A 22,315-nucleotide genomic window follows, 5' to 3' on the forward strand; every position below is an offset into this window, starting at 1 on the left:
TAAGAACTACACTTAAATTAATTAGATATAATGACGCAAATAAACAAATTCTAATTATTATAAAAAACACCAATTTATTTAAATTAATTTTACTGACATTGTATCAACATAAAGTAAATTAAATTTTTAATTTCTACTTTCTGCTTTAAGTATAACATTTGTATCGATAAAATATGCGCTTTATGGGTTATGAATATGTATGTATATATGTATAATTGCTATTAAATATAGATGCATTTGCCTTATTTGCGCATAGAAAAACTAAGCGCTGGAACGGCCGGCATATTACGTCTAATTGTTTATGACATCGTGCTTATAAATGCATATATTTGAACTTGTACTACATATTTATGTACATACATATGTAAGTGTACAATGTATGTATGTAGATGTGCAGGTATAGTCAATATTTTTTACCATAGTAAGCCGGTTAGTTTGCTTGGTTGTAAATAAAATTACATGAAATTATATGCGAAGCAATTTCGTTGCATAGGAATGTGTCATAAAACCAGCTACACGAATGCATCTAAACTCAGAAGCCGGTCAGTTGCAGTCGTGTTAAAGTGCTTTCGAAAAAACATATAGTAAACTAAGAATTGGAAATTTGAAAACAAAAACTGTGAAGCAGGTGCGCGTAGAGTATCATAAGCCAAATAGTGCCAGCGTGTGGTGAAAACCATTTTAAAAATATTGTTTTTTTTTTTTTTTTTGAAGAAATTCACTTAAAATGCAAGTGAAAGAAATCCTGCGTTGCACATACATTTTGGCATTGTTTTTGTGCTCTGTGGCTGCTCAAGAGGAATCATCTACAGCAGCAACAGAATCGTCATCAACAACCACAGATGCAGCAACGGCCACAAATGCTGCTAAAGGGTTAAGCACTGCAACTTCTACTATTACTACTACCACTAGTAGCGCTCCTGTCACTTCAGATCCCGCCAGCAAGAGAACAACGAGTGTTGAGGTGGCCAGTGCTAAGAGTACCAGTGCTGCTGAGGACCCGTCGCAGTCGAAGAAATATTTTACAGGTAATAAAGCTTTTGTGTCAAAGTTAATACAATATCGAGGTTAAGCCATATGCTGTATTGATTGGTTGAGAAAAGAAGCGGCAATTATTGGAACATAAGCTAAGAAGTAAGCATTACGAATCACGCACCCAATGAATAAGTTTACAAATAAAACACGGTGCTACAAAAAAAAAAAAAAAATCTCGAAATACACCCGAAAAAAAGCCTAGTGTAGATTGTAGGTATGGTCGAGTACAACATGAAAACAGGTCCCGTATAGTTCCTTTATTAAAAAAAATGTTTTTTTTGTTCTTGATGCACTTATCTATTAAAAGCTTGACTATTTGATTATTTTTCCTCAAACATATATTATGAAAAGAGGATTTACCATATAAGCCTTTAAAATGTTGTATAACAATCTATCGGCACACTTAGATTGTTGGGAGTGTTCATGGCGTATAATTTAATTTTTATGAAAGTTGCCCAATATGTAGTATTTATCTAAAATTACTTTGATTTTGGAATAAATTGTTATCTCAATCAATAAAATCGGATAAAAATTGTAGAAGTTAGAAAATTTTTTCTCAAATGTATGTAAATAAAAGTTGAACACATTAAGCTCTCATCCCCTAGAATTTTTTTAAGTGAAATGGAATGGAGAGAATACTCCCAATTTTTTGTTAAAAACAGATATTAACAACTGCTTCAAAGCCCATGAAGTTTTCCATGTATCTTATATGGGGAAAAAACACTTTTTCGTAGAAATGGTATAGAATTCTTGGACATCAATATCTTTCGTTCGGAAATCTCCGTTTCTCTGCAGGAGGCTTCTAATAATAATAATACCCAATATTTACCATTTTTGATAGTAACGATTTTTCATGAGTCCCCACATTGCATTTTTAGGGTTTTTTTTTAACAAAAAGATACGGGTATTGTTTTTTTTTCATTTAGAAAATTCCTAGGGGGTTAGAGCTTGACATTTTAAACTTTTTTCATGTATTTTTTACCGTAATTATGTACCTTTTACTTTAACACCCGACGCCAGAGGGAAAAAATATTTCATCTCTCACCTTGTACCCCTTATTTATAGGTTTTTTAATTTTTGAAAAAGCATGTTAGGGTTAAAAATGAATTAAAAAATTTCAGCAGGACCCGCAATGATTACCGATTCCATAAAATTGGGTTCAATTATTTGACTATATTTAATTGAGATTTTATGCTACTTTACTCGACCATTTTATTTACATTTATTAAATTTTTAACATATTCGATAATTTTTTAATTATTTTAATACACATTCGAATACTTTCTTATTTATAAAATACGAGTACATATTATAAGTGCTGGTACATGGTAAATAAATTAGAAAATTGTTGGCCTATGTTGCCAAACCTAAGAAAGATTTTTGCCCTTAAAAGCTTTGAAATGAAAGCTGCTGTTGTTACGTTGCGGTTTATTAAATTGTTAGATCTTAAACTAAAGTAAACTTTTGTCCTTCAAGAGCGCTTCGAAAATTGGCCAAACACCCGGCTCAGATCAATTAAAGTTGTAAGTTCCACACTACAATTCTTATATGTGTACATATCTAACCGAATGTTCATATGTATGTTAGTATGTATATACGAACTTATATTCACTAAATGTACCCTGTAGGGAACTAAACCAACTATAAATGTGCTGCTATCAGTTCACTATTCTGTAACAAGGGGTGACTATACCCCGACTACTTTACGGTACTTTTAACTGAATACATTTTCAAGGAAATAAGTCAGTTTGTTTTCAACTAACTACAAACCGGTTATTTATAAGTTGACTAGTAGTGTGCCAGTTAATAGAGTATTTTTAGTACTGCCGGATTTCATACTTCTTTTAGCGTATAGTACAGAAGGATTCTACGTACAATTCTAAGCGAATTTGCCGAAGCAACAATGAGTTTAAAGTCAATTTGGAGTTTGCCATTTGCTGTATGTAGCGTCGTAAAGAAGAGCTTAAATTTTGTATATAAACATGCTATAAGGGGGGTTTTTTTTTTGGCATGACGAATCCTTTTGTGTACTGATATTTTTCTTAAAACTTCCACCAAAGGGCTCAACACGTAAAGAAAAAATAATTGCATGATACAAAAAAAAAAAAATGAAGGTAGTTTAAATTTTTTTGCCATAAACTGTGCTTATGACGTTTATACTGTTCGTACTCAAGTAGCACTGTCACCTCAACAAATTATTGTCTTCGAAATTTTAATATTTTTTTAAGGAATTTTTTTATTAATTACAAAATAATAACACGCAACATAAATTTACTTGATTCCTCGTATTATAAGAGCTGTTAATAATAAATTACCTTAGCGCAAAAAAATTTGCCACTAGCTGCAGTGTTATATGAAATATTATATGAGTAGTCCACTTGCAAACAGCGTTATGTGATTTTATAATAGAAAGCTATAAAACTATGCCCAAAATATATATTTTTAAATAATTTTTGAAATATTCTTTTAAGTAAAAAAAAAAAAAACTTTTTTAATTTCTAAAAAGAATATAGCGGCTTCAATTTAAAAGAAAATGAGCAATGGCGAATAAGAAGAAGAATAATAATCTTTCATTAATAATAGGTTTTTTCTTTTGAAAACAAATATAGTTATTTCTTGGGTTGAGCCATGCATGAATTTGAAACCAATTAAAAGTTACCCGTAATTATGGGCCAAAAGTTAGCTACTCCCAACAGGGTATGAACGTACATGTATGTACATACATATGTAGATACATTACGCGAGTATGTACTTAAGCTATTCACTTGCGCAAAATTAAAAGGCCTAGACAAAATTTTGCTGCGTCAAACTAATAAATTCATATTCGTAAAAAAACTGATCTTAGAATGGATAATTGTAAATTTGTAAGCACGTAATCAGCGCATATCAAAGGTCATATTGTGCGCTTGAAATGCTGCCTTCGAAGCAGCCGACCTTCACTTGAATGGCTGCTGAGTGGCTATAATAAGCGTCACAGCTGGTGCTGTTATTATAGCGTTAGATGTATACATACATATGTATGTAATATTGTACGTATACATACATACTCGTACATCAATGCTTATGTATAGCACACGTGCGCGGTTGGCTGTGTTGCGAGATACATAAGTCGTTGTAAATATATACCTATTTACAAATGTATCGCATGAATAAAGAAAAATTACAAAATACGCGAAAGAATTTTCGCGCTAAAAATTGAAAAAAAAAAGAAATATTATTGCGTTTGATATTAATGAATATTTTCATAGTAGGTATATGCGTATGTGTGCCAATGTAATAATTATGCAATAATTTGATCCATCATTGTGTTTTTCAAGCGTTGTTGAAACAATTAAGTAAATACATGTCAATTTTTTTTTAAATTCTATTCAACAATTTTTTTTTTTTTTAATTCAATATTTTTTGCTGGTAAATTTACCACGAAGTTTGCAGCTTTTGTTTGTACCGAAAATGTTATTGAAATCTAATGGTCGTGCGTAATAACGTGAAACAGGAAATGAAGCATAAATGAAATGTGGTTGTGTCAAGCGCGAAAAAGTTACTCATACGACACGGCAAGCTACAACATAAACGCTGGTAATTAAATTACACTACATAACTTGCTTGCTTGTTTATTTGCAAATTGTGAAATAGTAAAATTGCTAGCCGTATTTTTGCTCAAAAATTAGTTCAATAATTAATTACTAAATAAAATATATTTTGATTGCCTTGCAATGCTTTTATTTTTGCTAAAATGCGCTTATACAGCTATGGTCAAAGATTTAGCACCAAAATTTAAAATTATATTGTTTGTAACTTATGTTTATTTGTTTATTTTTAATAATTTTAATTTTAATTATAATTAAATTTATAACAGAAACCGCCATAGTAAAAGTTTCAAAGCTTGGACAAATTTCAGAAAAAATTAATCAAACTTCAATAAACTGTCATCAAGATTTCAAATTTTTAAATACGAATTTTTTAGGGTATGCAGTTTTTTTTGTCCACTCAATTTTAGATAGTCCGATAAAGTGCAAGTTTCAAATAACTAAAAACTGCCGTTGATTTTTGAGATTTTTTTACATATGAACAACATCTATTTTTATATGGAAGAAAATGCGCAACACTCTCGACAAAAGAAATTGCACTTTATTTGCATCAAAACTGCATACCCGAAAATTTTTCTAAAAATTCTGATTAAAAAGTTTGATGTATGTATGTATATCTGTGCCATTTTCTCAAATAAGTCAAAATTACGTTTTTATTATAGTGTTACTCCTTAGATTTTTGTGTTATAATAACATATATGACTTATCGATAGAAAACTCGATGTATTTATCGATGTCTACTGAATGTGGTATTGTTACTAGGATTTGATTTCCTGTTTGCAAACTGTTATGTGGCTTTTAGTTTAAAGCATATTTAAAGTACACTGAGAGAAAAAAATGAAGTGTTTTGCACTTCAAGGATGCTTTTTCATAATTATGATAAAAAATAATAATATTTATATGCTGCCTGCAATGGGATTTGAACCCTGACCCTCTGGAAATTAACAAATTTGGCAAGCACCTTTGCGCACTCAGCTACAGCCAGACATGTAAATGTGCTTTCAAATGTTGATTATTAAACAAGTCATTTTTAGCAAAAAAAAAATCGACTTAAAAAAAAATATATATATATATATATTTCATGATCCAATGATCGGATCTAAACCAGATTAGTGTATGGGACCACCTCTGAGACACTACCTTTCCGATGCAAAAATAATTATCGAAATCGGTTTGACGTGGCCCAAAGTTATGCGGTAACATACATAAAAAAAAATGTTCCGACGAACTGATAACCTCCTCCTTTTTTGGAAGTCGGTTAATAAGAACGTCAGTGAATTCATACTATTTTTCTTAATATTAAATACAACGCGTTTTTTCTCTCAGTGTATGTTAACATATAAATATATTCTCAATCAAAGCTCGTTCGTTAATTACACAGTCAAATCTCAGATTATTAGCTGTCAAATTTGTTGTGCTTGTTTTACGCACAACTCAACGAAAAGTTCAATTTCTTTTTTGTTCCACTGTGATCATTTTTTTCTGCTAAATAAAGCAATTTAAATATATTGTAACTTAATATTTTTTTTTTGAAAATACCCTTACAACCCTTTTTTCCCTGCAAGCGTCTATTTGTGTTTGCCTTCACATTTGACATTTCTATTTTTCTTAGTAAAAATAATCGATAAAACTTGGTTGGACACCGAAAAGTTATCGATTCGAACTAAGATTATTTCATAATTACAGATTAACGTGCGCAAAATTTTCTATGGCTAATCTTTATTGTTGATTGGAGAATAGGGAATTAAGCTCGAAAATGAGGATAATCTCTAAATGTGTTAAACTACTATTAATCTCTTCAGCAGAGGGTCAAGGTTAATTTGTGAAAGCAAATTTTATCTTCCTCTTTTCTCCAATCTTCAATCTCACACTAATCATTTTTTGCACTCTTTCAGCCGACGACCTGCCAGTTTGCAAACAAAGCAGTCCAGAATTCAACAATTGCGTGAAAAATCTCTTAGAGGAATCCATACGCCGCGTTAAAAATGGCAACAAGGCGCTGAATATTCCCGTAATCGATCCTTTCCGCCTCAATCGCACCACTTTTCAATACACAAATGGCAATGTACGTGGACGTATTGCCATGCTAAATGGACTCACATATGGCTTCTCTAAAACGGAAATCAAAACGCTTGACTTGAAAGTGATTGATGGCAAAATTAAGATGAAACTACTATCCCATGTGCCAGAGATAAGAGTTGTGGGCAATTATAAGGCCGAGCTTTTGCTGAATAATGTACAGCTGCGACCAAGGGGCGAATTCAATGTGTCATTGGGTGAGTTTGTATAGCGGAAAAGTAAAAAAATAACTTTATTTAGCGCCAATTGAAAATTCTTCACACAGTTGACGTGGATATTGACCAATTGTACGAGGGTGGCTTCTATGAGGCTGACGGTCATCGTTTTGTGCGCATGACGAAATTTGACGCTGAACCTAAAGTAAAGGATTTTAAGCTGTCAGCAAGTGGCCTATTTCCTGATCCAACATTGAGTATGTAGTGAAGAGTATTTAAATTATTTGTTAATATGAAATTAACATTTTCGCAGATGAACTGGCGTTGAATATTGTGAATCAATATTGGCGTCAAATATTTCAAGTTTTCCTGCCCGAAACACGCCAATATTGGGGACCAATGTTGCTGCGGCAAATCAATCAAATAATGTCTGTTGTGCCATATGATGTTTTTGTTGTAGATTAGTCTTCAAAAGACAGCAGTAACCGAGTATGTGCTAATTCAGTCGGCACATTAAGTTAAGCAAGTTCGTAGCTTAAGTCTTTTATTTCAACAGCCGATTTATGTACGTTTTGTTGTGAGTATTCATTTGTATAATAAAAATTTGTTAATATTTATGTTAGTTTTTTTTTTTTTGGGCCGAGTTCGAGTTTAAGAAGGATAACCTGTGAATTATTGCAATTTTTGCTGCATCATCAAAATTTCGATTGAAAATATTACCTAGTTCAGGACTTTCAAAGTTTACGTATTTAACAAAATTGCACAAAATAATGTAATTCCGAATTAGTGATAAAAATGTACTAAGACTGTCACAAAAGGTAAATTTAAAGTAAAATATGCATTTTGAGCAAGAAGCAGACAAAGTCATAAAAATAAATACTTAAATATTAAATACCAGTTAATGCAAATAATTTAATTTATGCATACATATACCTACATATGAATGCAAATATAACAATGTTTCAAAGTACTTTTATATTTGCATATAATTACATTTAAATATTTGTCGTCTCTCATTTAAATAGGTTTTTCAATCTAATTATTTTTCCATGCCCACATTTTTTCCCAGACATCTGTCAATTGCAACAGCCTGCCGCATTTAATGTCTGAATTAGTGTGCTTTGACTGCATAATAAATTATTTTTAATTTAATTAGCAATCAGACATGCAAACCGATTTATATGCATTGCTATAAATATTTATTTGCGAAAGTTTTATTACACTGCACATTTACGATTGACTTATGGCTGGGATTGGTGTACATATGAGAATCTTTTTTTAAGCTTTAAGCTTAGTACCGTACATAAATGGATCTGCTAAAAAGCTACAATAAAAGCAAATGCATTTACACTTAGCTAAGCTGAAGAAAAGACACAAAAATAGAACAAACAAATCGGATGCCGAAGTTCTACATCCAAAAAGCGCGACATAAAATATTGCATATATGTCGATTAAAAACTGTAGTTGTGATAGTTTTTTTCGAGCCCAAAATATTTATATATTTCCGCTAATTATTTATAAAACTACGGTTCATTCTCCACAAAACAACACAAAAATATAATTTCTAAACTTTGTGCAAAACTCAATTCAATAAATTTTCCACTTTTTAATCAGATTTTTTCGAATTTCCTTGAGTATGGAGTTTTGTAGCCCATTAAATTCTAGTATAAAAAAATGCATGTTCAGAGTTAGTAAAAAATCGCATTGATTTTTGAGACTTTTTTTGTTCAAGGTGTTTTGCATTTTTTCCATATAAAGCAATTTGGTTTTTTTTTTTTGTATGGAAGAGACTGCGTGAAAAAAATTGCCAAAAATTAACATTATTACAATAAAATGGATTGGGCTACAACTATGCATTCTCAAAAAAATTCTAAAAAATCTGATTAAAAACTTGAAAATTTGAACAAGGTTTGCTGAATATTCGCGAGTTTTGCACAAACTTTAGAAATTATATTTTTATGTTTTTTGTTGTAGAATTAACCATATTTTTATAAAAAATTTTGGGAAAAATATTACAATAAATATTGTTGCATATATTGTACAAAAGCAGCTGTGCCAATACTTTTTGTCGGGAGTGTACAAGCAATAAATTAAAACAAGTGGATTTTTTCCAAACCTTTTTCTTGCTATTCATTGTAGAAGCCGCTGGCTAAAGATTGTAGAACACCATATGTATTCGAAAGGCTTTTATTTGCTTTCCAGCATCGGCGAATTCGGCTTAGCAATACATCGACTGATGAGAAATATTTTCCAATGCTCGGACAAGGACGCGCTTCAAAGACTCAACACTTGGAGGTCGAGTATTGCATGCCATGGCTTCTAGAATGAACAGTAATTTATAGTCCAATCGATTGATGAGCCGTGAAAACGAAGTTCGAAATACGATTTGGTTTCGATTTTGCGCTATGAGTTGGGAGGCGGCCACGTTGAGCCCTCGCAACGAGTGCGGACGCTTGGCGTTCTGGTTATTCAACGACTCTTCCACAGAAAAAATTTCCCCGTTCGTAAACAGAATTCTCTGTGATCGTTTTTCACGTACCGGTGAAGCAGGTTTTGCGATTTTGGCTTACATTTTTGCCTCAACTCCTCTGTAAGTATAAGTGCCTGGGCTACCCCGATTTTGATATAATTTTTTTTCAATAGCAAGATTTTCAGCTATTGTTGAATAAATTACTATAAGTGACCATAAGGTGAAGGTGCAGGGTTGGTATTTGCAGGGGTAGTAGTCGAGAGTTCCAGCTTTAATTTAAGCCTAAGTGGAAGAATCTATTACCTACTTCTCAAATATTGCAAAACCGCGATTTTTTGACTACATTTTCTGAAAATCTGGAGCTGATGGAAACTTTATATTTACGCATTCGTAATCAGCACAATAAAGTCTATCAAAACCAGCTTTAACATTTGCCGCATCAAAATAAGTGTTGCCCTGTGTAATTCAGTATTACTTCCAAAAAGTTTTGGTACCAAGTTTTAAGTACATAACAACTGTCTAGCTTCCGACCTTCCTTTTTTCTATTTTACACTGCCGCTTCGTTGTGACATATACGTTTTGTCAAACCCCGCGTGGTTTTTAATGCTTTCTTAGCTACATATATTGTATGTATGTATGTATATATGTATGTAGATTCCACTCATGCATTTTAAAATGATACATCACTTAGCAAAAGTGTCACGCTTCACCTTGAAAAGAGATAAAATCCAAGCAAGGGGTTCTTTTGCTTTTATTTGCGAGAGCACGTAAATGAAATGCATAATGGAGAAGCATTTCCTTGATATGGTTGCATTTGTGAGTATTTTTTAAATAATTACATACCAATATATGTACATATGGAATGTAAAGAGAGACATAAATATGCATGCCAATATTACGAATTGGAACAATTGTAGTCATTTTAGAAAAAATGGTAAAATATGTCACACGAATAGAATGTCCTACAATTTTACGATGGTTTTTTTGCATGGTAGACTTGTGATCCCTTTTAGAAATATTTTGTTTGAAGTGAAACTTCTTTTTGTACACAAAATGGTGCAACCGAAGTTGCATACGGAAACGGTTGGGACGTAAACAACTGCTTCTTGAGTGTGTGAACATGGTATTAATTTACCAAAAACTTGCAAATAAAAGTTTAAAGAAAGCACTAAGAGAAAGACCAATACAAGAATGAAAATAAGGGTGAGTACGCACATGGATAAAGAAAATGATAAAGGCAAAGCTGAAAATAAAACCAAAGATGCGTAAAGATAAACGCAAAAATTAAGATCAAGGTAAATTTAAACACTTTACTTATATAAGGGCAAAGGTGAAGGGGAATATGTAGAAAAAAAAAGATAAACATAAAAGTAAAAACAGAGATAAATATAAAGAAAAATATGAGAATGGGGGTATCGATAAAAGTAAAGAGGAAGAAAGATTAAAATAATGGTAATTCTAGAGAAAAGGATATAGATAGAGACACAGACTCAATCTGGGAACTATTTCGGTATAATAATCGATATTTTCATCGGTTTTGTTATCGATATTTTTATAGATTTTGTTATCGATATTTTTTGATCGATTTTGTTATCGATACATTTATCGATATTGTTATCGCTTTGGATATCGATATTTTCGGAACTTATCGATATAATAACCGACATTTTTATCGGTAAATTTTTTTGTTATCAAAATTTGCATAGATTTTGATATCGATTTTGGTATCGATATTTTTAATCGATTATGTTATTGGTTTTGTTATCGATATTTTTAGCGATTTTGTTATCGATTTTTTATCGCTATTGTTATCGATTTTGCTAACGATATTTTTTCCGAAATTTGTTCTCGATATTTTTATCGATTTTGTTATAAAATTTTTTATCGATTTTGTTATCGATGTTTTCATCGATTTTGTTATCGATATTTTTTCCGATTTTGTTATCGATATTTTTTAGTCGATATTTTTAACTTATCGATTTTGCTAACGATTTTGTTATCGATTTTGCTAACGATATTCCAATCGAATTTTTTATCGATTATATCGAAATTTTTATCGGTTTTTATAGATGTTTTATCAATTTTTTGATCGATATTTTTTATAGATTTTTTATCGATTTTGTTATCGATATTTTTATCGATATTGTTATTGATATTTTTTTTGGTTTTGATAGAGTATAAAGATAAACCCAAAGATAAAGGAAAACAGGATAACATTAATGTAATTAGAACGAACAAGGTAGAGGGAGCGATCTAGATAGAAAAATGACAAAATATGTAACCTTAAGCAAAAGTAGATGTATGTGTGTACATATGTATATTCGTTAAGAGATAAACTAGATATGTAACGTTTCACTGCTCCAGTGTGGCCCAGGGTCCTCCTGAGTGTTTTTACCAGTAGTATACGGCAGAAACGAGAAATATTACTTCAATTAGATCTTTTATTGACTCTAAGACGTTTGTTGATGACAAGAAGGAAAACTACTCTCCCCATGTCCTACAAAAACACTGATTCTATGATTTGGTGCTAGCAAGTTCAATGTGAACTGTTACCTTCGTAATGCATAGCTATCTTATCCCGCAGAAGTTAATCTACCCATAAAAGTGCTGTCTTAAACTGTTTGGCTGTGGTTATGCCACCAATTTTGACTGGTAAATAGAAGAGAAAAATTTCGGTGATTGGTGAGAAGTGGTTAGGCTCTGTGTGACGATTGACAAAGAAATGCCTTTTTCATCTCATACGATTTCGCACACAATGGCAGCACTAAAGTAAAAGTGCAACTAAAAATGCATCGAAATTTATGTCGGCAAATGAAAAATGGAAGACCAACTTAATAGCTTTTCTTTTTTTTTAATTTAATTTTTATAATAATACTTTATGTAGGTAGTATTTATTTTATAATACTAACATAAAAATATTTTTTAATATTTAACACTAATACTTTTTCGGAAAATAGCGTATTGCCACCCTGAAAGAAGCTGTTTGCTTCATACAGAAAATTTGCGAAAATTCTCTCACTTGGTGTTGTGCACAACAACAATTGCACGGTGATTGCCAATCGAAATTGTTGCAAAACCACGGCCTTACAACAAAATCCAAAATCAATGTTCGTTTTGGTGATCAGATGTCAGTTGGATGGCTGAACATTCTTTGTTTGAACCAGCTCATAATCCGTGGTTGGCGTTTTGATGATAGACAAATAAAAGAACCTACAGCTTTACGCCGCAGCCGAACCTCAGATGGATTTTTATCAGAAGCGTTTGCATGAAAAAATAACAATAGCTTAATATAAGAATAACCACTTTGAATCACCTCGCATCTCTAACGACTGGTCTACAGCGGTCTCCGCACTATTCAATAATAAACAATGAATATTTCAATTATTTAGACTCAACACATCGGAATTCAACACTTTGGACATTGTTCTGTTCTAAGGCCATTAAAGAACTATATAATATGGACAAAATTTAAAAACATTACCAATTATTGTTTTTTTTTTTGTATTGGTAAAAAAAATTGTGTGCGAAAACCTAATAAAATATTATTTAAAAATTCTTTACTACTCTTGCTAAAGAAAAAAAAAAAAAAACAATTTTCAGTTAGCATGCTTCAATGAATACTTTGCATGTGCGCACGAGCCACCAAAAACAAAAATCTTGCTACATAACTAGCATGCCATCATAAAGCGCTGAATGAACTTTACTCCACTATTCACTGCCTATATGAATATTTATGTACATAAGGGTAGTCCAAAAAAAAAGGTAAAGAGGTAAAGGCGGAATTTTATTGCTCTAACCCCCTAGAATCGTTCTATTTGGAAAAGGTATACCCCTGTTTTTTTATTTTGAAATCCAAAAAAATTTAGAGGTAAAATAGATAATTGGCAGTCTTCTGAAGAGAAACAAAATTTTTCGATAGAGAAATGTTGATGTTGAAGAATATGATTTCTTTGAAAACTTGTTTTTTTCCATATAAAATACATGGACAACTTTGTGCGTTTTAAGCGACCTCTAAATATTTTTTTTTTGATTTGGGTATAGAACAATCCTAGGCGGTGAGAGCATTAAAATTCCGACTTTACTTTGTCACATGCATTTTTGGACCATCTTAATGTATGTACATATGTAGGTAGTTAAAATAACTATTAATTTTTAAAACATTGATTTGTCTCTTGAACCCTCTCAACTGTTTTTGTAGAAAAGTTTAAACTCAGGTTTTGCATGGCTTAGCATAAAAAGCAAAGTTCAAAGATAACTATAAATTTTTTCCACCGCACTAACTAACTATGTGGACGTTTTAAATAAACAATAAATAAGAAAATTACTGCTTTTTCGTTCTTGCAGCTATTTTGTCTCTAAAAATTGTTGCAATTTAATTTATAAATAATTTGAATTAAATACAACTTAGCTTGACCAGCATTTCAAAATAAAGTGCGTTACTACTTAAAAAGCAGTGCCATTAGAGTTAAGCGCAGAAATCAATACATACTCTTTAGCGAAAGCCGTTTAAAAGCCTGCACGCTTTTTGAATATCGTTTTAATTGGCATAGTTCATTGTGCCAATCTATGGATTAGCAACTGCAATTAGTAAAACGATTGCTGAAAAGTATTGCAAAAAAAAACCCAGCGGTTTAGGAAATGCGCACAGTTTTAGTTAACAATTGGCACGACCTTCATTAAACAATTTTACAGCGAATCAAAATATATATTTATATAATAGTATTTTTATGAGAAGCTGTTTTTTATGGCAGAATTCACTCAAGAGGCTTGCCGTTGCCAAGCCGAAGGGCGACCGATATTAGAAAAAAAGATTTTTCTTTTGTTTTTTATGTCAGTAAATAAATATATATATGTATGTAGATATATAACCAAATTTAAAGACAAATATGGCGGTCACCGTTAACGAGTGGTTTGTGGTGTGTACTATGTAACATTCGGTAGCACCCAGATTCAATCTCTGGTCGGCGTAACAACCATAACATACCCAATTTTTTTAACAGCGCTTCTCTCCCGCAAGAAATGTTCATTTACTGATTCCTCATATGCTATGAAGAAGTTTACATTTACATTTATGCATACAAAATACATTTAAGTATATACATGCATACATAAACTGTCACATAAATTACAGTTGCATGTGTTGAGAATAAAAAATCAGTTTATAACCAAAGCAGCACAGAAGAGTTCTCTCACGATGAAATGAGTGGAACTTTACACGCTGTAGAATACTTTAAAAACTTTTAGAGTTGCTGCCATAGTAAAAAATGGAAATGAATTTTCGCTCATTTAGAAACTAGACACAAATTGTGGGTTACTTTAAAACTAACCATGAATTTTTAGGCAATATAAAAATTGTAATGAAAAATTAACTTTTTGAAAAAAAAACTAGTGTTCGCCCAGTGGTTGAAACTCTACCACTAAAATTAAGGCGAGTTGTAATGAGTTAAGGGGAGTTGAGTTGTGTTAAAGTAAAGTGAATTGAAGCGAGTTCAGTGCGGTGTGAGGTGAGATAAGGTGAGTTAAGGTGAGATTAATTGAGTTGAAATGAAATGATGTTAGTTAAGGTGAACTAAGAGGTTAGTTGAGGTGAAATGCGTTGAGCAACATAACATAACATAACACAACATAACATAACATAACACAACTTAACTTAAGATAAGATAGCATTGCATAACATAACATAACATTTCAGTTCTATCTTTTTTTTAGCCCCTATGATGATTCAAAGCTTTGAAGATAGTTGAGTTGTAAGTTGTAAATTGGTACTGTGGGACACAACTCAACTCAACTTTGAAAACGTAGTTGTCTGTCAGTTGTCATCAGGAAAATTAAATGACGTTTTAAAAAACAAAAAATTTATGTTCAGAAAGTAGAAAAAAAAGACGTACAGTTTTTCAATTACCAAGAAATTATGTTAAATTTTTATTTTCATGTATTTCACTATATTTCTCTTACTGCCGGTTTCATCAGCCAAACCATTTTTGAACCAAATGGGACTATAAAAATGGGGATTTCAAATATCTCGACTTCTGCGCCACCTGTCGGATAAACTCATCTCTCATTTTGCAGTTTCATAGATTTCTGAGTTAAGTTTGAAGTTTCAAGTCTCTAGTTGGTTGTAAACTGTTGCAAGATTTGAGCCGTTTATTTGGAAAGTGGCATAACTCACTTCACAGCTCTTGCGCTTAAATGACCGGTTACTTGTATATATCTGAACGCGTCGGTTATTCGCTCAACTTCATCAACCAAAGGTGGAAGGCTTTGCCGTTAGTTTATGACGATAGACCGATTTACAGATGCATTCGCTTACAAGTAGCCGGTAATTTAAGCACAAAAGGTACGAAGTGACTTATGCCACTTTCAAAATAAACGGCCCATTTGACTCAAACAAACATACATACATACGTGCATAGCAAGTTAAACAAAAGCCTTAAACAATATGCCTTAATACCCGAGTAGAACAGTTGTCCAGGGTATAAATATTAACTGCCAAATGCAACACTAGGCCAGAATGCAGTTCAAACGACAACAGCAACAACACTAAAATTGCAGCATAGCATTAAAAATTATAACAAAAACACTTACTACTGCTGGCAGCTAGCCAGCTATGTAAGCACAGAAAAAGCTTATAGTTACCAGCTCGCAAAGCTTCCTCAAATCGGCCGCTCAGCGTTGCTCATTTGCTGCGTCACTATTGTCGTTGTTGTTGTGCAGCATGGTTGCTCAATATGCGCTATGAAGGCAGACGCTGCTACCACCGTTGCAGAGTACTTCAAATGTTTGAATTTTGAGCTTTCAATGCTTTTGCTATTTTATTTTTATTGTTTTTTTTTTTTTTGTATTTTAGTCAACTGAATTTTGCAGTTGACGCTATCTACGATTGTTACTGTTTTTATAGTAGCTTATTTTGTAGTTGTAGTTATTTATTTTTTGTGGTGTGTTGTTGTCGCAGTTGAGCAAAATAACAAAAAAACGCTTGTCGTTTGTTTTTTGGATTTTGATATAAAAACTATAAATAAACGTACTTGCAGCTCATTTCGAGATTTGCAAGCGACGCGTTCGCAACTTGGTCGGGAAAATAGAAAAAAAATTAAATAAAAACAATTGCAATAAATAAAAATTAAATGTAAATCAAAAAAACTAGTTTAGTGTGTTGGTGTTGGAATAAATAAATAGCAAATTGTCACGATTTTTCGGTCATCAAGAGCTCGATATTCGATTATTTTCGCGCTATAAGTAGTTATAAAATTTAAAAAAAAAAAAAAAATCAAATAAAATTTAAAAAATTTTGTGTGAACGTGAAAACAAATGAAAATTAGCAAAAAGTTAAAGCAATTAATACTACTATTCTTTGTTCAATCCAAAATTCGCAAATTGAAAGTTTTAAATTTTATGAACTCTATATTTTTTTTTTATTAAATAAAAAAAAGCAAATTATTTTTTTTTTTATATAACCAAACTAGAATTTAAGAACTTCCAAATTTTCCCAACCAAAACCGCCAATTGCAATGCATAAATGTTATTTTTTCTATCTTGCCGCCATTGCGGCAACACTCGGAAGTGCAACCGCTGCTACAACAACAACCAAAGCTAGAGCAGTATCGGACAATTTAGAGGAATACACAACAGTCGCCGTGCTGCCATCGGCATTAGCAGCCACCTTAGCAGCAGCGCCAGCACCAACAACACCACAAAATGCAGCTGCAGCAGCAGCAGCAGCAGCAGCAGCAGCAGGGCCAGCACCATCACCATCGCTACCAGTTCCTCAAGCTGCGCCCCAAAAGCCCAGCGTTGGCGTGCTGGCCTACGATAAAGTCGGCATTAGCGATGGCGTGGAATTTAGTCCAAGTGAGTGAATACAGATTATTTTGTGCAAAAAAAAAAAAAAAAACGAACGTGTTTTTAAAAAAATATGTTGTGTGCGAGCGTGTATGTTTGCATGTGCGTGTGCATTACAAAGTTGTTGAAGTGAGCCTTTTCGGCAAATTTTCTTGTTTCTGCGTTTTAGCGATTTTATTTCTAAATACACGAGCAAATAGTTGCCGCATTATGCCACACCGAGTTTATGCAATTTTTATTTACGCGAAAGAACTTGAAAATCGAAATGTGAAAAATCATTGCGTATTGTTAGGTACATACATACAAACTTAAATGCTTCGATGACAGCGACTTTGTAGGCAAAATTGGCAAAGCGCGTTCGTTGCTTAAGTCTTTTGTTTACTTCATTTTGTTGGCATTATTTTAACGCGAGAAAGGTGTAACTAATAGTTAAGTTTTTTTTTGTGTGTGAAATATGTAGCCATATTAAATTGGGTATTAAAAGTAATACTGCATTTGTTGTTGTAGGAAGTGCCTAATTTTGTTTAAAAGGAAGTAAATTAAGTAAATTCATTGTTGTATAAGTAGATTAAAATATATCAAAACTCAATGAAGTGGCGAACATAAAAATTTAATGTAGTTAATAAATACATAACTGTAATGATGCCGGCATACATTTTAAATGGAAAATCTATAATTTATTCGGCCTTCGTACCGCCGACATATTTTCATCGCTTACATCTTTGCTAAGTGTTTGGCAGACCTTCGCCTCCTTTGTGGCGTGAGTCTTGATGTTTTACATGAATGGAGGTACCTACAGTTTTATGCCACCTTTGAACAGTAAATGGATTTTGATGAGAAGCTTTCTCATTGGCAGAAATGCACGCGGAGGTTTGCCATTGCCTGCGGAGGGGCGGCGACCGCTGTTAGAAAAGCTTGATTATTTTTCAAAGGCTGACGAATGTTTTGCTGCAATTGGCTTCAAAAACCTGCAGTGAACTTGTGTCTTCTAACATATAAAAAATTTTGGGTTGTGTTCACTCTGTGAAAAGGTATAGTGTCTTGAAAATTGGCGCTCGTCTTATTTAGGTATTTTATTATCGAAAAGAGATAAATGGGATTTATGGTGACGAGCGCTTAAATGAATGCCAAAATCAAAATTGGAATTTCAATGCCAAATGAACCTCGTCATTGTTGTTGTTCTTCTTCAAAGGTGCAAGATGCTAGTCTCGTTATTTCATTCAGTTATATCGATAAAGAACTAAACATGGATAGAATAAAAATTTCACAATATTAACGTGAAGATGGATACTAAAAGAAGCTAGTTATTAGGATTTTACGTGAAAAAAAAAAATCTGCGGCTGCATATGTACCATGTATGTACCTTAATTCATAAAGGCCCTAACCAACACTTTTTCCGAAACTGCGCTTTTAACAGATTTTGGTAGGATGTATTAAAATACACCTTCAATAAAAATGTTAATGTGTTAGTACCAAAAACAACGGAGTTACATGCCACTTTTTTTAAAGAATTCAAAGGAAATTCTACAAAACTGTTTTTCACCCAATCAAGAAAGCTGTTGTATAAATAGTCAAACAGAAATTAAAGTAATATTAATTTAATTTTTTTTAATAAAAACTTTAAAATTTTTTAGAGTTGTAGAAACTTTTTTACTCCAAACTGTATGTTATTCAGTTAGTTCTAACACAGAGTATCGTCAGTTACCGTTCAAAGAACGTGTGTCATGTCTAATTGAATAGCCCCGTGCGGGATCTGCCACAGCAACCTTTATGGTATTCAAAGCTCAAACTATAGCCGAAAAATGTCTCTAAAATGGTGATGGTTTTCGCCTTCCCAGTGTGCAAAGCCTTTCAGGCTTTTTATACATTTTTTATTGATATGCAAGGGGTAAAAGCTCTCTCCTCTATCTGGTACTGATCTAGATAAGCGACTGAAGAGAGCTTCTACTCAGTGCGTTCGTAAAAAATCGATAGTAGTTTAAAATGTTTTCCCCGCGGGATATGATTTGTTCGGTGACAGGTAATAAGATCCACGGAAACAAGGTCAATTGACTTTATTTCCCACCCTGGTGCGTTCTCCTTGGCTGCTTTTAAATGATGTCGCCACAAATTGCTGGCGGAGACATGAATACAGTAGTGTAAGAAAATTCCTTTTCTATAGGATACATTATTTTTCATATCGCACACGAAATTTGGTGACACACCTTCGATTGGCTTCAAATTTTTTTTATGGGTTCTATACATGAAATAAGCTAACACGTATTCGAGGAAATTTTTTTATTTTATTTTTTTTCAATGACCTTATTTCCAAATATTTGTTGACTTTATTTCACTTTTGAAAAGGTAATAATGTCATTTGACTTTATTTCGCAGCAGGGTGGGAAATAAAGTCAATTAACCTTATTTACGTTGATATTGTTACCTGCAACCGATTCGTTCGTGACTAGTCTAGATTTATCTTAGCGCCTTAAGCGTATGTAGATGACTCAGGAAAAAACCGCCGCGACCAAAAGGGAAAGCTTAATAGCTCAATTCTGTATCGGTGCCAAATTTTTTTTTTTTTTACTGACAAATTTAAAATTTACGCATATATTTTTCCGTATAAAAAATTCGATAAAAACTTTGATATTTTAATAATATTATGTTATTAATGTCATTAATGGTTAGCAGTGCGCGCTACCATTCCGCAGAGCCTGGATTGAAGCCCAATTTCCGACCAACATAAAAAAAATAAAACAAAAATGTTTTTTCTAATAGCGGTCGCTCCTCGACAGGCCATGAAAAACAGCTTTTCATATAAATCGACGTAGAACTGCAGGTGCCTCCCTTTTGTACGACAACATCAAGGCACACGCCACAAATCGGAGGAGAAACTCGGCCAAACACTAGAACATTGTGCGATGCGTCACTATATTAGTATTATTAATTCATTTAAAAGTCCGACTCTTTCGAGGTAAGATATCTCATAATTTTCGCAAAACGCGATGACGTAGATTGACATCTCAATCGGCGCTTAATACTACGAAAAGGTTGCTCTTCTACTTCAATAGTTGTGGAAATCGTAGTCGTAATCGAGTCATTCGATGAATCCGAATCATCACTAATTGTAATGAAAATATTTTCCTTTGCTGCTGAATTGCCTCCACTGTTCCACTTCACGATTGGTTTGGCAACGGTTGCTGCACATTCTGTAGGGGATGGTGGTATATTGGCGCCATTGTTACTTAAACAAGTAACTGTTTCAAAATTGTCTGGCGATGGCGTACGCGTACCACTACTGTAAGTAACTGAATCGCGACGGCCTTTATCAAACTTTTTATGAAGGTATACAATTTCTGCTTCGGTTTCTTCCGCTATAATTTTCAGCGCTGATGTATCGATCGATGATTCTTTTCCGTTGTTCGGCATTATCGCTAGCGATTAATTAAAGCAGCAAATTAAAAGAACCACTGCGATCTTCGGCATCTAACTCATGACAGCTCGTTAACCGTATTAGCACTGATTTTTGTAGCGACATTGCCAGGCATTTAAGCAGATCCTGTTGTTTTCAGAATATCCTAATGCTGCGTGCAAAATAAGTATGTAGGTAGCATTGGTGATTAACGATTTAAGGCTGGTTTAGTGGTTGTTTGCACCGCTCTAAGGAAAATGACCAATGAACGAAGCGTAAACAGCGCGGCAGGTAAATCGGATGTAACGAAACTTAGCCACTTGAAAAACATCACATTTTATTGTTTTGAACAGCATAGTAAACGATAATAACAAACCCGCCGAGAATATTAGCGTGTGCGAAAAACAAGATTAGCATCAAAAATACTAGTTACATATGCAATATCTCGCCAACTTACAAATGAGTATTTTAAGATAAAAAAACAAGTCATAAATACCCTTTGCCGCCCTTGAATTGACATTTTGTGACAGCATTACAAAGAAAAGGCAGGTAACGGTTGTTGTGGCGCGTAAACACCTATTGTTTTGTTAATATGCGACAAAAATGGTATTTCATTCTTATATACATGTTAAGACATGACCAAAATTAAATTGTGTTTCTTTTTTTAGACGTCCTTGATATTTCTAGGCTTAAAGGTGTAAAAATCGAGGTAAAATTGAATGCCGCGTCGGTGGAGGACGGAGGAAGAGCTACGAAAATAATCAATTAGCTCCTTATGCTATAGTATATTTAAATTCCTAAAACTGAGGGGATAAATTTTCAACTAACTAATAAATTAAAAACATTTGTACGAACTTTCATGATCAAAAGTTGTTGCGTTTGTTATTCGGCAGCTTTTCGAGTTCGTATTTTGTTTAAGTGACACATTTGGTACAAGTTTGAGCTTGTATGCAATTATAACCTTGTCGCTTTCATACCTAACCTATGCTTTGTGTGCAGAAAAGAGATGACCGGTTTCAAGTTTGATATGCCCAAGTCCGGCCATTTTCTGCTGCTCAACAGCAATCGTTATTCAGGTACCTGAGTAATATTTCGTTTACTACTATGAAAGGTTTTACCCTGAGTTCCTTTTTAATATTCCCTACCTAATAATCCGTTATGCAAGTTTGTATGTAAGTACATTTATTCACAAAATAATAGGAGTGCAATATTTTGACCAACTTTGAAAATTCTTATTTTTACTTATTTTTTTTTTTTTTAATATAACAAGTGCAATACACAAAAACTGGCCTTGATTTTTTTCAGATTTTGTTGAGAACGGTCTCCCGCATTTCATTTCATAAGAAATTCATGATTATGTGGAAAAAACAGCAAAAATCCTAATAATAAAAAAAAATATATTAAAAATCGCCGCGTAAAATTAGACTAAAATTGTATGGGCTATAAAACGGCATATCATAAAATTTCTAAAAATTCAGATTAAAAACCTTAATGCAAATTTGTTAAATTTTCCTAAATTTTGTATACAGTTCCAAATTTTTATTTATGTATATGGATTTTGTTAAACCTTCTATCAATCAATCAAAAATCAACACGTGGTCACTTGTTTGGGTCACTGTATATACAGTAGAAGCATACATAAATATTAGAGAAACTAGGCACAGCAAATTTTTCACAATATATGCAACAATTTTTATTCGAATATTTTTGCGCCAATTTTGTATAAAAATATGGTTCATTCAGCAACAAAAAAAAAAAA

At 32.7% G+C, this 22,315-nt stretch overlaps 2 protein-coding genes across 3 annotated transcripts in view; both read left to right on the forward strand.

Annotated features, from left to right (window-relative positions):
- The first annotated feature begins 534 nt into the window (after positions 1–534).
- Positions 535–7,467, forward strand: LOC108369244 (circadian clock-controlled protein-like). The gene is made up of 5 exons (XM_017624321.1): positions 535–628; positions 715–1,028; positions 6,518–6,898; positions 6,967–7,113; positions 7,170–7,467. Exons 2-5 carry the CDS (start codon positions 728–730, stop codon positions 7,319–7,321), a joined length of 981 nt encoding a protein of 326 aa, XP_017479810.1. The 5' UTR covers positions 535–628; positions 715–727; the 3' UTR covers positions 7,322–7,467.
- Positions 7,468–16,818: 9,351 nt separating this feature from the next.
- The window catches only part of LOC108369243 (uncharacterized), a 16,625-nt gene continuing 11,128 nt past the window's right edge, over positions 16,819–22,315 (forward strand). The window contains exons 1-2 of one of the 2 annotated variants that reach the window (XM_017624320.1): positions 16,819–17,028; positions 17,062–17,174. In XM_017624320.1, coding sequence (XP_017479809.1) covers positions 16,835–17,028; positions 17,062–17,174 — 307 coding nt within the window. In that variant the 5' untranslated portion in view covers positions 16,819–16,834. Of the gene's footprint in view, positions 17,175–22,315 lie in introns of both variants that reach the window. The other variant, XM_017624318.1, reaches the window with a different exon arrangement.

This window comes from Rhagoletis zephyria, unplaced genomic scaffold, assembly GCF_001687245.7.
Source record: "Rhagoletis zephyria isolate East Lansing unplaced genomic scaffold, Rhagoletis_zephyria_1.1 Rzeph_scaffold_03567, whole genome shotgun sequence".
Taxonomy (NCBI): domain Eukaryota; kingdom Metazoa; phylum Arthropoda; class Insecta; order Diptera; family Tephritidae; genus Rhagoletis; species Rhagoletis zephyria.